Source organism: Thermobia domestica, chromosome 4 (assembly GCF_964235325.1).
Source record: "Thermobia domestica chromosome 4, izTheDome1.hap1.1, whole genome shotgun sequence".
Taxonomy (NCBI): domain Eukaryota; kingdom Metazoa; phylum Arthropoda; class Insecta; order Zygentoma; family Lepismatidae; genus Thermobia; species Thermobia domestica.
In genome coordinates this window covers 314623662-314639345 of record NC_137457.1, presented here as the reverse complement: position 1 = coordinate 314639345, position 15684 = coordinate 314623662, and the positions used below count along the sequence as shown (strand labels likewise).

Here is a 15684-nt window from a genome sequence, read left to right as displayed (position 1 = left end):
ATCGTAATAATCTTAAGGATGTCCACAGATTGCGTTTGAGTATTTAAAATCTCGAGGTACAAGTAAAAGTAGGTATTCACACCAGTCAGTGGCGTAGCAATAGGGTAGGCAGGGTAGGCATTGCCTACGGGCGCAGGGAGTTTCGGTATATTAGGGGGCGCCTCAGGTTTTTAATAAAGAACCAAATTATGTAAATAAAGCCCCAATTTTCGCAGTCTTCCTTTCTGAACATGGCAAGAATAAAAATTCCTGCTGACTTCACTCGCAGCTTATTACATTTGCGTATCAAATCATTGACATTACTGTAAACTCGTCGAGGTTATAGCACTGTATGATTAACAAATTAATCCTTCTGTATTAATACGATATCAATCCTATATTATATGTACTGAGCTCACTAAGTTTAAATAAAATTCCCCTGCTCAACAGGTTTTCAACAGTAATGACAGATTCTATGACCTATAAGATCTGGATTAAAATGAGTTAAAAAGTCTTGCCATGATTGAGGCACAGCACAATTGTTAAGTACTGCAACTGCACAGAACCAACCACAAGCACCAAGGGTCGGGCAAACCAGCCAACTACCCGGGGCGCCCAAACAAGCACCCCAAAATAAATTTTTGAACGTATTTTCTAATATCAGTGTAATAAAATGTTAAATATAGGCTAGGACTAGGTAGGGGGCGGCAAAAAGACACTTTGACCGCGTGAAAATTTTGCTCATGAATTGGACATCTCTGATCTGATGATAGAGTTTGCAGAAGCAAAAATGAGAAAGAAACACTTCTGATTTTGTATACAATTGGTCGATTTAAAAAACTGAAAATAGAAAAAAATTCTTATAAGTGGTTTCACAAGGTTTTATTATTTATTTCATAATTATGTAAAATTGTAAAATACTATATAGATATATTCATTTGAAATCCTGTTGATACATTACTCTTCATTTGTACTATCACTGCAAAAGAGTTCCGAATTTTACATGAGTATATTTTTAATGAACAGGACACTGTCTAGTTCACTTTTAAAAGACATACTACAACGATATGGAAAAAAAAAAACGGTCAATACCGTCCCAATGATAATTTTCAGTTTATGGTCGTTTCTGCGCTTACGCATACGTTATAGCTCGCATGGGGCCTATTCGATGGGTTAGGGGGCGCTACTAGGGATTTTGCCTACGGGCGCCACAGACTTCTTACGCCACTGACACCAATGGCGGGTTTTGAGGGAAGTAATCGGTAAAAATATCCTATAAGCTAAGGGAAGGATGTGTATGTAATGTACTACTTCTTATAGATTTCTTGCCTTAGTTTATAGCGACAAAATTAAGATTTTTACCGAAGTGACTGTAATCAAAGGCCACCATTGATTCATACCTTATTTGGTCCTTCGTCAATCCTTTCCCAATAAACGACCAACCGGAATGGTTTTTAGAATTATACAGAGAATTACGTTCTCCCTACGTGAAATAAAACAGAAAATTGGTCGCCCTGTTCCACCGTTATTCACGGACCTACTAAAACTATAAAGGTAACCAAGAAAGTCTGTCGCTTTTTCACCCACCACCTTCGAACATCGATATGTCACCTAAGACTTACCTGAAAGATCAAAAATAGTCCATCAGCATCTACGATCTTCTGTCAACGTTCTGGAAGGCCATGGATCCCATCGCGGTAGAACTTGGTGGGCCGTGAAGCAAAGAAACTATCAAGCGCATTTTGCACTTCTACTAGGGATTTGAACTGGCGTCCTCTACGGTGATAGAACAAGTGATAATCGGACGCCGCAATGTCCAGGGAGTATGGCGGATGTAATAGTGTTACCCACCCAAGGCACAGAATGGTATCCTGGGTCAGTCTAGCCACGTGGGCTTATGTTGTCCTGTTGCGATTCAGAAGTGCTGGCTCCAGACTTTCTTGAATACTTCTTGAATACGGCTCAACTGCTGACGGTACACAGTTGCATTGATGCTCTTACCAGCTTGTAGCAGTTCCCGATGCACGATGCCGCGAGCAGACCACCCAACACAGAGGAGGACCTTCTTCTGGTGCAATGCTGGTTTCGGGTGTTTTGAAACTGGTTCATGGGATGCTAACCAATGATGACGGCGCCGAGAAGCTTCGTATAGGACCCACTTCTCATCACATGTTAACACCCTGTCCAGAAATGGTTCCTTCCTCAGATAAGACAGCGAATAAACACAGGTGTCTGCTCGCGTTGCCTCCTGGCCCGGAGTCAAATCATGTGGGACCCATCGACCCAACTTGTAGTGCTTCCCAAGTTGATGGAGGTGTTGCTGAATGGTTTTTCCACTCACTCTGAATTGTAGTCCAAGTTCCTCACATGTTTGGCCACTGTTCGCCTCGAGTCCTGCTTGAGATCTTCATTTTGGATGTGTTGGTCTTCCGGCACGTGGTGCATCTTCGAGTGTTTCGTCATCGTCCTTAAACTTGTTAAACTACCGCTGAACTGTCCACGTAGTCACGACACCCTTACCAAAGGCCTGGCATATCTTCCCCCCCATATCTTTGACCCGTTTGAACTTGTACAGAATAGACGCCCTAATAACACTCTGTGGAAGTTCCATGTTCACTCTGTCCGTACGCAAGTTCACAGCGTAGCTGAACTACCACAGCAAGGTAGTATGTTGTATTTACCCACACCAACAACTGACCTTCGGCACGAGGGCTAATTGAACACAGACCTCCCCAAAAAGCCGGAGAACTTTCTTGGTTACCTTTATAGTAATGGCCTTTCTTTAAATAAATAAATAAATAAATAAATAAATAAAAAAAGGAAATTTCATTTTTCGATTTTCCGAAAAAAAAATTCGTATTTGATTTTTCATTTTTCGAAAAAATGTGGCCATCCTTTCGTTCGTTGACTGTAATTACAATACAATGTGATGAAAGAAATGAGTACTTGTAGTAGTGTACTATGGCATACGTAATGGTGCTATTCAGCCGGTTCGTACCGGTACCGGTTGTTAAAATATTTCGACTTCGCAGAATCGTTTGTTATAACTAGACATAACAGTAAATTTTACTGTTATACCCAGAACAGTAAATTTTAGTTTAACTATCATTGTTTTCAGAAACTTTTACAATTACAAGGTTAAACATACGATTTCTCAGTCAGAACAAGGTATAAGCGTTTATTTGTTAATCTCAAATGCTCAGATATCAAGAGTGAGAACTGGGATCACATGAGTGTAGTGGTGAGGGTTACTTATATTTGAAACGCATACATACCATTATCAACAGCTGTCGATCCACTGCTGGATTAGGTTTTTTCCAATAGTTTTTGACAACCTGGATAATTTGTTTAAGATATTCGCAGTGCTACCTTATTTCGTCACACGATCTTGTATTAGGATGCTGTTAAGGTCTCTACTTGTCACTTGCGTTATCGAGTAAAAATTTTGCTTGTGTCTACCTTGTACGGTTTGTTTCTACTATCTATCTATCTATCTTTCATAAGGAGAATTCAAAAAGTAAAGGCACATTTACAATTTCTCTTCTCAGGGATTGGCAACACTGTTAGTAACCAGTGCTGAGTGTAGTTGGCAACATTTGGAGACAACGTGTCACTCGTATTCCTATTAGTTGTTTGGGTGTAGCAGACCGTTCAACATGGCAGCTCCATTGGCGATCTGCACCAGCGGAAGGTGTGAAACCTACGGACATTATTCGTCGAATGCAAGCACAGTATGGTGACAGCTGTTTATCGTGAAGAAAGATCTACGTATGGATAGACCGTTTCAAACAGGGAAGAACTTCTTTATGTGACGATGAAAGATCCGGCAGGCCATAGACCTCAACAACTGAGGAACCTGGGTACATCATCCCAAACCAAGAAAATAAGGCTGCGACCATTGGAAACACCCATCATCACCAGAAGTTAAGAAATTTAAACGTCAACCATCAGCTAGTTATTGATGCGGTGCAAAATTAGTTACAAATGCAATCGAAAAACTTTTTTTCTGACGCAATCAAAAGACTTGTGAAAGATTGGAAAAAGTGCATTGAAGCCCAAGGAGGTTACGTAGAAAAATAAGGTATGTTTCAGTTTTCTATCATTAGAATAAGTACAGCTTTTCTCAAATGTGCCTTTACTTTTTGAAATTCCCCTATTATATATATATATATATATATACAGAACCTGTTTTTGAAAAAATAATACCACTGAGCATATGTCCTTGTTCAATTTTTTTCGTTGTAGGAATAGCCGTTCACGTGTCCACAACTTGTCCAAAGAAGATCAATATGCTGTCACACAGTTCCTCACCGCTGAAAGATGTCAACCAGCTGAAATTTTTATCGGATGAAGAACATGATGATACATATATATCGAATCAAGATTTACTTTTTGCCTATTTTGACTCCACTGGCGCATTCCGTATTCACTGCTCTCAAGATTAGTTTTTGCCTATTTTGACCCAACTGACCCATTCCGTATTCACTGCTGTCAAGGTTTACCTTTTTCCTATTTTCGACCCTCCTTTAAGATAACGCATATCTGACAATTCTATTGGGAGCATGGCTTTGAATTATGCCCTGTCGGAAATCTCTTGCCCACACAATGAACACTGCTGAAATATGCATTTTTGGATGGCGTATACGTGATTTCCTTTTGGACGACATCGACAGCCACTCCACGGTTTCTCGTGTTTGAAATAATGCGCGTTGCAGTGTCGCTTTTCCACTGTTTTGGACAGCACCAGCTGTGAAACTAAGCACTTTTCTCCATAGGTCTATATGAACATCTTTTATTATCTTAGTGTCTTTATTACCTCTCAAATGTCGATGAGCTCCGTCGTGGCTAAGCGGTTAGCGTACGCGCTTTTGGCGTGGAAGACCGGGTTCGATTCCCGGTGGGAGCTCATGTGGTTCGAATTTCACGTTAATCATTAGGTCCCGTCTCATTTAGCCTCGCTGCTGAAAGGGACGTTAAACACAAAATCAACTGAAATGTCGGTGTTCTTTTGAAACAGCTTCTACATTCATGTCCAAAATTATTGTCGCATATCTATAACTGTCTTCTTTTAAGAATATAATTTGATAATTATTTTGCAGGGTACTTTTAATAGTGTTACTATGTGTATAATCAGGAAATGTATATTTGTGGTAAATTTCAAAGGAAAAGAATTAAAAATACGAAAATTAGAATAAGTAAAACAAAATGTTGCTAAATGGACAAGAAAGTTTTATTTTCGTTTTATTGTTCTTATTTACTGCTCTTTTGACATAAAATTTGGCACATACATGTCTTTGCCGATTATATACATACTAACATTGTAAGAAATATCGGGCGAATTCGTTATCAAATTATATTTCTACAACAACATATTTATAGATATGCGACAATAATTTTGGACATGAGTGTACGTGGAAATCCTCTAATACGTGTGTGCGAAGTGGGGGAGGAGGGAAGCCGTGGTGACTCAGTGGTAGAGCGTTAATCTCTAGTCTATTAGATCCCAGACCGTACGAATTTGTGTTGGACAACTTTGTGTTCGAGGGTTTTCTGAAGGTTCTTCCGTTTCTTAACATATTCTTATTCCACCAATCGCTTCACTTTTATTTATCATTAGTCTTGTTTAGACTAAAAGATCAATTTCCTCAATAGGTGGCCAGAAATATTGAATACAATAAATTATGTTGCGTTTCAGAAAGGTATCAGAATAGTTTAAAAAGTCTTTCTGAGGCTGATATTTTCTCTAGTCATAACCTTGTGCTGGCCAAGAACATCTAACTAAAAAAATGAGGCTAGAAGAAAAAAAACTTTTCAATTTAAAATTGAAAAAATTAAAGAAGTGAAAAATTGATTCGTACGAAAATATTCGAAAATGAATATAAAGCTCAGAGAAACTAGTTCAACTCTGCACACACTAGACTAGAAAAGTGACAAAATACGAGGGAGGATTAGAAACTAAGGATGATATTTCTGTAGTTTCGTATCTTACAGAGCAATGAAGAGTGTGCGGTAATTTTAAAACACGGGTTGGCAACTGTGCAGTTTCAGCTACCCGCCACCTACGGCGTGAGTTGTAGGTAAACATAGTATAAATGGCGACTCGTTTGGAAAACTGGTTTCGCGAAGAGGTCCGCTCAGTTATGCGATTTCTGTTAGCGAAATGTGTAACCGCGGCTGAAATTCACCGGCAGCTGGTAGAGATTTTTACGGAGAGACTGTAATATATCATCAGCATGTCGCAGAATGGTGTCAAAAGTTCGCGGCTGGTAGAGGAAACGTCACCGACGAAGAGCATAATGGCCGACTCAGCACGGAATCAACAGATTTGAACATCAACGACCACTCTCCCTACAGTCCGGACCTCGTTCAAAGCGACTTTCACCTGCTCCCGCACTTGAAGAAGCACCTAAGAAGCTGTCGCTTCGCTTCAGACGGGGAGGTGAAACATTTCGTGACAACGTGGCTGAACGTGCAAGGACGGGATTTATACCAAGAGGGAACTCATCCCACGATGCGACAAGTGCCTCAAGCGATACGGAGACTATATCGAAAAATAACCTAATGTACAGTGTATCTATTGTCTGATGGCTGTATTGGTTGTATGAAATAGTATATACACGTTTCACTGCAGGCTTTGTAACCTTACTTTCTGATCACCCCTCGTACTGACAACGGATAAGGGTTAAGAAGCTACGTACTAAGGCAAAGATGTGCAAAATGAGGTCCGAAAACAATAGTGAGAACGAATAACTACGGGAGACATAGCAATGGAAGAATTTTACAAAAGAAAACGGGAAGTAAGACAACCACATGGCGCACGTTGGCCAAATTTTGCGTCGTGGGAGACTGGCACATGATGTCTTCAGCCTCCAGAAGGCGTTACTCTCACTTGCGTCTGCTGTCATAAAGGAGTGCTTACGTTGGGAGCTCTTGTTAACTTTTACGTCCCACAGTTATTATGCCGGCTAGGCTAAAGGAGACGATGATGATGAGAAATGAATGAAAATGGTAGAATGAAGAAAGTGGAAGAACACCGAGAAAACCCACGCATATGGTGTTTGTCCACCACAAAGCCAACACGGCGCGAGCTGGGATCGAACCCAGGACCCCATGCACCGGAGGTGAACGCTCCACCACTAAACCACCGTGGTCCATTATTTTAGTAAATAATACACAGTAATTTACAATTAAAAATTTCTTTATCAAGATATTAATTCATTCAGAAGTGATTTATTACGAATTTCTGTATCCTAAGGACAATCATGGATATATTTGTTTTATCCTTCTGGGCCTTTTGAAACAAGTGATAAAAACACATAAAACAATCATTTACATTTTCTCAAATCTGACAGAAATATTAAACACGCTGGTTTGCTTCTTAAAAAAGTATCAACGCCAGTGATACCTTCAGGGATTCAGCCCAAGCGAAGATCTCTCTCCGTATTTATACATATTCCCTGACATTTATACTCCCGCGAATTTATGTTTCTCTTACGAAGAAAGCTATCTGATCAGCAATGTCTTGAATTTACGGCAAAATACAGTCTATTATTCTTATTTCGAGCTTTGAAGTCTTCAAATACATAGAAAAAATATACAATAAAAAAATCTTAAGGTATTATGGAGATGTAAAAGTTGAAATTCTCAGAAGTAAAGGAAGTGTAACTTAGTAGACAGGGCTATAATGGTTGATGGAGAAACTTACATAACGAGTAACTATGAAGTTACGGAACAGGCAAACGAACGGTGAATGGAGGAAGTTATACAACAGGCAAACTAACGGTAGAGAAATTTACATAACAAGCGAACAAATAGTTGATGGAAAATCTTACATAACGGATACGTAAACGGAAATGAATGAAATGAAATTTTGAGTTTTACGTCCCACGGTTATGCCGGTGAGGCTAAAGGAGACTGTGATAATGAGTAATGAATGAAATGGTGGAATGAAGAAAGTGGGAGGAAACGGGAGAACCCCGAGAAAACCCACGCACACGGTGTTTGTCCACCACAAAGTTCACTTGGCGGGAGCAGGGTTTGAACCCGAGACCCCTAGCACCAGAGGTGAACGCTCTACTACTGAGCCACCGCGTCCCCGGATACGTAAACGGGTAACTGGAGAGTTACATAACAGGCAAACTACCAGTGAATGGAGAAATTTACATAGACGAACAAATGGTTGATGAAGAAACTTACACGACGACAAGAAAGCAAACGGGTAAATGGGAAGTAACATAACAGGCAAACAAACGGAGAACTGGAGAAGTTACGTAACAGGCGAATAAATGGTTGGACAAACTTACATAACGGCTAAGCAAACGGGTAAACGAACGGATGACTGAAGGAAGTTACGTAGGCAAACAAGTGCCTTCAGAAAGTTATATAACAGGAGAACAAACGGGTGTCCGAAGAAAGATATGTAACACGTAACTAATCAAAAAGTGCACATCACCAAATAGTGCGGATGATTAAGATGGGCAAACACGCCACTCACGCGAGAGAGACCCTGAATAGTTCAAGAAAATGGACGATAATTCTTCATTGGATCACAAAGTATGATACTTTAACCAGCTTTTCTTTCTTGGAGATCTTGGGAATTTGTACTTGTTTATTTTGTCGCATTTCAGTACCCTTTTGTAAATTCACATTTTTTCATAAATTCTAGACTAAAATTCTTGATTTAAAACTAACAGCTTATGTGCGTTGTTTACACAAGGAACTCGATCAAGGAACAGAACTTTTCACATTACAAATATATATAAAAAACGGCATACATGATCTTAGGACTTTTTTATAATTATTATTATTTGCATCTAGTGGTTTTGTAAAAAAAAAAATAACAATATTCAATTGTATTATTTCATCTTCCCCTGCCTCGTCCTCTCCCTCGGCCTCTGCTTCCGCCACTGGTTCCTGGATTTCCACTAGCTTCTGCTTTCGGTGTAGCTTTCTTCTTGGCCTGAAATTCAATAATTCATTTATTATTATTATTATTATTATTATTATTATTATTATTATTATTATTAAAATCCTCAATAAATTTGGAAATGTGATTTCATTTAACACTAACAGACAAATAATGACAAAATGCCAAGATTTAAAGAAAAATTATCAAATATCTATAGCAGTGGTTCTCAAACTTGTTGTTATCGCGACCCATATTAAATATTAAAAAGTACTTTGTGGCTTACCTACTTTTATTCAAATAGATATTGTCATTCTACGAAATGGTGGTATTTCAAACCAATTAAATTTTGTAAATCATATTTCTATTGTTTTTTTCATATAAAGGTAATGCAGAGCTAACACTATTCTCAATGCAATGCCCTACCTCATAACAGATTTTGACTCATCCATTCTCTTTCCATCCTAACCCAGCATCTGTACTGACTGCACAACAGGGCAGGGCTCTGAGTAACCACTTATTTTTCACCTCCTTAATAAACGCTTTCAATATTCGTTTTCTGAATGGACTTACGATACTTTACAATATATGTTTCTGCATCAAAATAAAATTTTCACAATTGAAAGGAAAAAGTTCTCGCGACCCACCAATGGGTCGCGACCCACATTTTGAGAAACACTGATCTATAGTATTACTTGCACTTTTATCAATACCATTATGACTACGAGCGACTAATACTGATTTTCAACCTAGTGCGGAAGATATTGTAAGGATCTATATACCCACACGCACTGCAAACCACATGTTCTCACTACGAACACGTGTTTTACGAGGGTATGTCAAAAATTATCCGCAATTTTGACATAACTCTTCTTACGCTGTTTATACGGACCTGTCTTGTCTTCGTTTATTTTATTGTTATGCTGTTGTGGTCAAGCTATAAAAGTTTGATCCCATAATTCCTCAATTTGTCCTCCTTTTGTTGCAAATAGATCATGGCCGCTCCATTAGATATTTGCACCAAAGAGAAACAACGAGCAGTAATCGGAAGGTATGACAAAATTCAGCGTGCACGTGACATGGTTCTATTAGACAGATGAGTGACTACTAATGAAGTGGCATATCGTCTGGAAATTTGTCACGGTTCCTAATACACCTTCCGACCACCAAGTTTATACACCATCTACAAATGTTCAATATGTGCTCTTTTGGTGACGCGACACATATCTAGACAATACTCGACGTTTTTTTTCTTGCTTTCCCTCCATTTTCCACAGGTACTAACCTCGTACTGCCACTTGGAATACAACCTTGGTCAGTTTGTTGTTCTTTTCATACATCTTCCATGTGTGTACGCGTAATACTTTAGAAAATATAGCCTTTTCAAAACAAATGAATCATTTACGCTAACCCTGTATATTGATTACAACTTACACAGAAGATTCGAGTCAACTATTTACCTTAATCATTGCATCATTCGTAATATCATCCTCTTCCTCTTCCTCTTCTACCTCCCCTTCACCCTCTCCGTCTTCAAGCTCTGGATAATCAGCTGAGGTACCTGCTCCTCCTTTCTTCTTTTGTACAGACGCCACTGCGTACGGCAAAGCTGCGCATTCTTTATTGTAGGTACGGGTAAATGCGGATTTCACCTGTAGTAAACAAGACAAATATGGTAATTCATACTGCTGGAACAAATAACCCTGTGAAGATATGTGATTAGTAAATTGGGAAGAACAAAATAGCTATTTTTGTTCAAACAGCACTAATTCCAATGTAGTTGATGAATATGCTCATGTAAAGTGTTAAGCTATGTACAATGAAATTTGTCTGTGTTGGCCACCATAGGTTCCAAACTTAAGAAGACAGACTACTAAATACTTTTCAAAAGCTAACAATTTTTCTTTTGCCAGATTTTCGTAAATGAAAAGAGATAATGAAATGTAACTTACCTCAATAATAGATCATGTTATTCTACACCCGAAAATACGAATCGGAAGAATTTTCAGTGTTGGCATCCATAGAAATTACAGTGTGACCAGAATTTGAATTATCCAAAAATCTAGGTTATGGCAGCGACTAGAAAAATGAACTCAACGGCAACTGATGACTTATCATGCTGTCTGTGTTTTTGTTAACTACTTTTTAAATAATATTTGTATTTATTTTGTAATAAAGAATACAAAATAAATAATTTTTAATAAGCAGTAGAATTAAAATACAAATATTATTTAAAAAGCAATTAACAAGGAACACAGACAGACAGACGATTCTTCCGATTCGTATTTTCGGTTGTAAAATAACATTATCTATTACTGAGGTAAGATACATTTCATTATCTCTTTTCACTTACGGAAAACTGGCAAAAGAAAAATTGTTAGTTTTTGAAAAATATTTAGTAGTCTGCCCCCTTAAGAAAATAAACATATTTTAAAGCAAAACCTGTTATAGATTGTAATGTAAGCGCTTCTAACTCAGTAACTATTTAAAAAAAATAATCAAAAGATCCAATGTATTTCAAGCAACAAAAGTTTTCTTGTACGCCTTATATCTGGAGAACTACATATAGTGTAGCCGAACCCAAACTATCACTTAACTCAGTTTGATGTGGGGCCGCGGTGGCTCTGTGGTAGAGCGTTCACCTCTGGTGCTTGGGGTCCCGGGTTCGATCTCAGACCCCGCTAAGTGAACTTTGTGGTGGACAAACACCGTGTGCGTGGGTTTCCTCGGAGTTCTCCCGTTTCCTCCCACTTTCTTCATTCCACCATTTCATTCATTACTCATCATCACCGCCTCTTTTAGCCTAGCCGGCATAAGCCTGGGACGTAATAGCATTTAGGCCGCGGTACTAAATTTACGAGAAAGTTTAATTAGACAGTACTTTGAAATGTCTGTCTCCTCCTTCAACTCTTGCATAACTAAGGGTGACTCATAAAGGTGACCGTAGTGATAGTGAGTAAGAAGCATCCTGGATAGTCTGACGAGGGTGAAGAATCAGACGCTGGTGTTGCTGAAATGGTGGGAAGTGATTGTGCGTGATTTGGGTGGGTACAAACAGACAGAGCTTTGCGAAACAAGGTCACTTTTCTTTTTTCAGTAATATTCCGTATTCCAATAATATACTGTATATAAATATTCTATATACATTATATATACTGTATAACAAAGATACGTATTTTCTGTTAATAAAACTATTAAGTGTACAAGTACTTTTTGTGCCAGTGTAAGGTGTTACTGGTATCCAATGAAGGTGGAAATTTTTGCGAACAAGATAAGTTTTACTGTTATTTTCTTTTTAAGTCTTCGATGGTTTACAAAAGTAACTGCAGTAACTTGTAATGGTATTATTTTCAACCCAAAAGATACGTGTACATGCCATTTTGAAATTGACGATTTATGACCTGAGGGGGCAAATCTCGATTATAGGCCGCACCATAATTTTTTAAAGCCAAAATTTAGGGGGAAGAAGTGCGGCCTATATTCGCGCAAATACGGTAAATAACGAAAGAAGAGAAAAGAAGGAAAACTACGTACCTTGCTGGGAATATCAGCCATGGGATCTTTTTGATTGGGCCACGATGATAATTCAATAATGCTATCCAAATCCTCTCGCAACAAATGGTAATCCTGTAATACTTTCACTGCAGCTGGTACTCCTTCTACTTCATTTTGTTTCAAGGGACGAAGAATAGCATCCCGCAATGGTTTTAGATAATCCAAGTTTACGGCTTGCTTGCCTCCAGTTATACTACAGAGAAAGAACATTGGGTTGATTATATTTCAGTTTTGTTACAAATCTTTAGAAATAGTATTCCTTAACTTTGTGGACTCTAGAAATACAAATATTATTTTTGGTTTGAAATACATTTAAATGAAGTGTAATAAACTTTTAGATTAATAGGATTAATAAAAAAAATGGGACAAGAAATACCTAGTTTCTTGTAGTTCATTGTAAATGATAACATTCTTCTGTAATAAGGACGATATGAAAGAAAACAGCTGCCATCGACAATACAAAAGTGTTTTATATCCTGATGTTAACATACGTTCGCCACTTTGCTACTAGTGGGCAACGGAATTTTCAAACAAAATTTACTTACGTTCGTCCAAAGGGAACTTTTTTTTTTTTTTTTTTTAATTTAAATCAGGTGGATGCACATCTATCAAGAGAAGCCAATTGGTAACCCGTGAATAAGAATGAGAAAAAAGCAATTTTTCACACACAAATCGCATACATCAACAGCTGAAACAGCACATAGCTAGTTTCATCTTTCAACAGAACAGCGCAAGCTTTCGAAATATGGAAATGAAATGAAATCTTTACGTTTTACGTCCCACGGATATGCTAGCTAGGCTAAAGGAGATGGTGCTGACGAGAAACGAATGAAATGGTGGAATGAAGGAAGTGAGAGGAAACGGGAGAACCCCGAGAAAACCCAAGCACACGGTGTTTGTTCACCACAAAGTTCACTTGGCGTAAGCTGGGATCGAACCAAGGACCCCATGCACCAGAGATGAACGCTCTACCACTGAGCCACCGCGGTCCGCCTTTCAAAATGTGGGTGTGAAGAAGAATGAAATAAGCTGGTTTGAGAAAATGAATGAGAGGGTGTTAAAAATGGTGGGGGAGAAAAAATTAGATATTATTAAGAAGAGGAAAAGAAACTAGGCTAAGGAGAACATAGGCTAAGAAAGAATTGCATCATGAGGGACGTACTAGAGTATATGGTGGCAGGAAAGAGAGGGAGGGCGCGAAAGAGACTACAATTGATGGATGATATCAAAACAGAAAAATCGTAGGTGAAGACGATTAGATGATAATACAAAATAGGACCGTGGGGGAGTAGGATACACCAATCCTGACTGGATTTGGTACAAGATATAATAGGTTACTATTTCTGTGACGATGAAACTGAGTTTCTTACGCTAGTTGATTACTGAATTCTTTTAGAAAAACGAAGTTTCGTAAATTATCCGTAAAATAAATCAGTCTTATTTTTTAAACATTTTTTCTGAGTTTGTTGAGCCATAACATTTAAACATTTTTAGAATAAAAAGTTCAAGTTTACATTTTCTTTAGAATAGTTTTTTACCGCCTGGTAATTAGGTGTAGCATAAAAGTGAGTAACAGTTACTTAATTCTATAACATGCTTTGTATGCCAAATATGTTATATAAATCTACTCATTTTTGTCTTTTAGTTTTCATTATGAGGGAAGACTTCTTACCTCCCTCCAAAGCTACTTTTAAAATACACATGTATGGGGTAACCATTCTGTCTTAAAATATAATAAACGGCACCATAAGAAATATTTCTAGATATGTGTCTCCATTTAATAAGGTAATTTGACATGGAACAAGGGGGGCGCGGTGGCTCAGTGGTAGAGCGTTCACCTCCGGTCCCTGGTTCGATTCCAGTTCGCGCCGTGTGGACTTTGTAGTGGACAAACACTGTGCTCGTGGGTTTTCTCGGGGTTCTCCCGTTTCCTCCTACTTTCTTCATTTCACTCATTTCTCATTACCCCCGTCTCCTTTAGTCTAACCGGCATAACCGTGGGACGTTAAACTCAAAGATTTCATTTCATTTTTTCGACATGGGACATAGGCTTTCTGCTAATTCGTGTTTTTAAAATCTGCACAGCAAACCAAGCGATTGTGTTTCTACAGTTAGTTTTATTTATCTGCTTCTCTTCGTTTTAATGATATCTGCAGAGCAATTCAGCGTGTCATAGTATAATTTGAACTGTAGCTGCTTAGTGGAGGGAACACAGTTCTTTTGTAATAAATTGTAATCAGACATGTTTACATAGTGTACAAAATACAAGGGGCGTTCTATTTATAACCAGAATTCCTTTTTTCTAGGCGTTGCTGTGCGCAGCTTGGTCCATGTTTCATCCTGTGATAAGGTTGTCCCGACACTTTTCTGTGACAACGACCAGTTGAGTAGCTAAAGATCTCAGAAAACGGTGATGGACGATAGCAACATGCCTGGCAGTGTGGAGCCAGCGGCCCCAGTGGAGCAGTGCTGCATCATCAGGTTCCTCCTGATGAAAGACGTGAAACTTGCTGAAATTTTCAGAAGATTAAGTGCGCAATATGGCAAAGAACCTATTTCTTTCAATCGCAAGTGTACGAGTGGTGTTCAAAATTCAACAGAATTCGTTCTCAACGTGGCCCGTACTCCACGCCGAGCTACTACAGTCAACGAAACCAACATTCATCGGGTGGAGTAGCTCATTCTCCAGTGCAAGAGATCAGTGCGAAAATAACACCAGCGTGAAAAGTGTGGAAACGATCATCCACGAACATCTGCAATTCCGGAAAATCACAGCCAGATGGGTCCCAAAAATGCTAACATTCGACCAGAAGCAATATAGGGAAAACATCTCATCTCAGCATCTGCAGCGATTTCAGAGAGAGATAGCAAAAGCTTCCTTGCGAGGATAATCACCTGCAATGAAAGCTGAGCGCATCATTGCATTCCGGCGTCAAAGCGCTCCAGAATGGAGTGGAAGCATCCAGGCTCGTCACCGCCCAAAAAATTCAAGGCACAGGCGTCCGCTGGCAAAGTGATGTTGACGGTATTCTGAGATTAAGACAGGGTTATATGCACTGATTTCCTGGCACGCGTGGCCACAATCAATGTGGCGTACTACAGTAACCTCCTTCGGTCCAAAGTCAAAGAGGCTTTTACCTTGCGACTTCCATCTTTTTAGTCCCCTCAAGGAGCTCTTGGGGAGACAAAAATTCCACGCCAACGATAAAGTCAAAAAATGTGTGCTGAGATGGCTGAAAGATCGT

The 15684-nt window shown here is 38.9% G+C and overlaps 1 protein-coding gene across 1 annotated transcript in view; it reads right to left on the bottom strand.

Moving 5' to 3' along the window:
* Positions 1 to 8752: 8752 nt before the first annotated feature.
* The window catches only part of Gnf1 (germ line transcription factor 1), a 61906-nt gene continuing 54974 nt past the window's right edge, over positions 8753 to 15684 (bottom strand). Inside the window, exons 14-16 of the mRNA XM_081756540.1 lie at positions 12419 to 12632; positions 10345 to 10536; positions 8753 to 8938 (exon numbers count right to left, since the gene is read on the bottom strand). Of these exons, the coding sequence (XP_081612666.1) occupies positions 8840 to 8938; positions 10345 to 10536; positions 12419 to 12632 (505 nt within the window). The 3' untranslated portion in view covers positions 8753 to 8839. The remainder of the gene's footprint in view (positions 8939 to 10344; positions 10537 to 12418; positions 12633 to 15684) is intronic.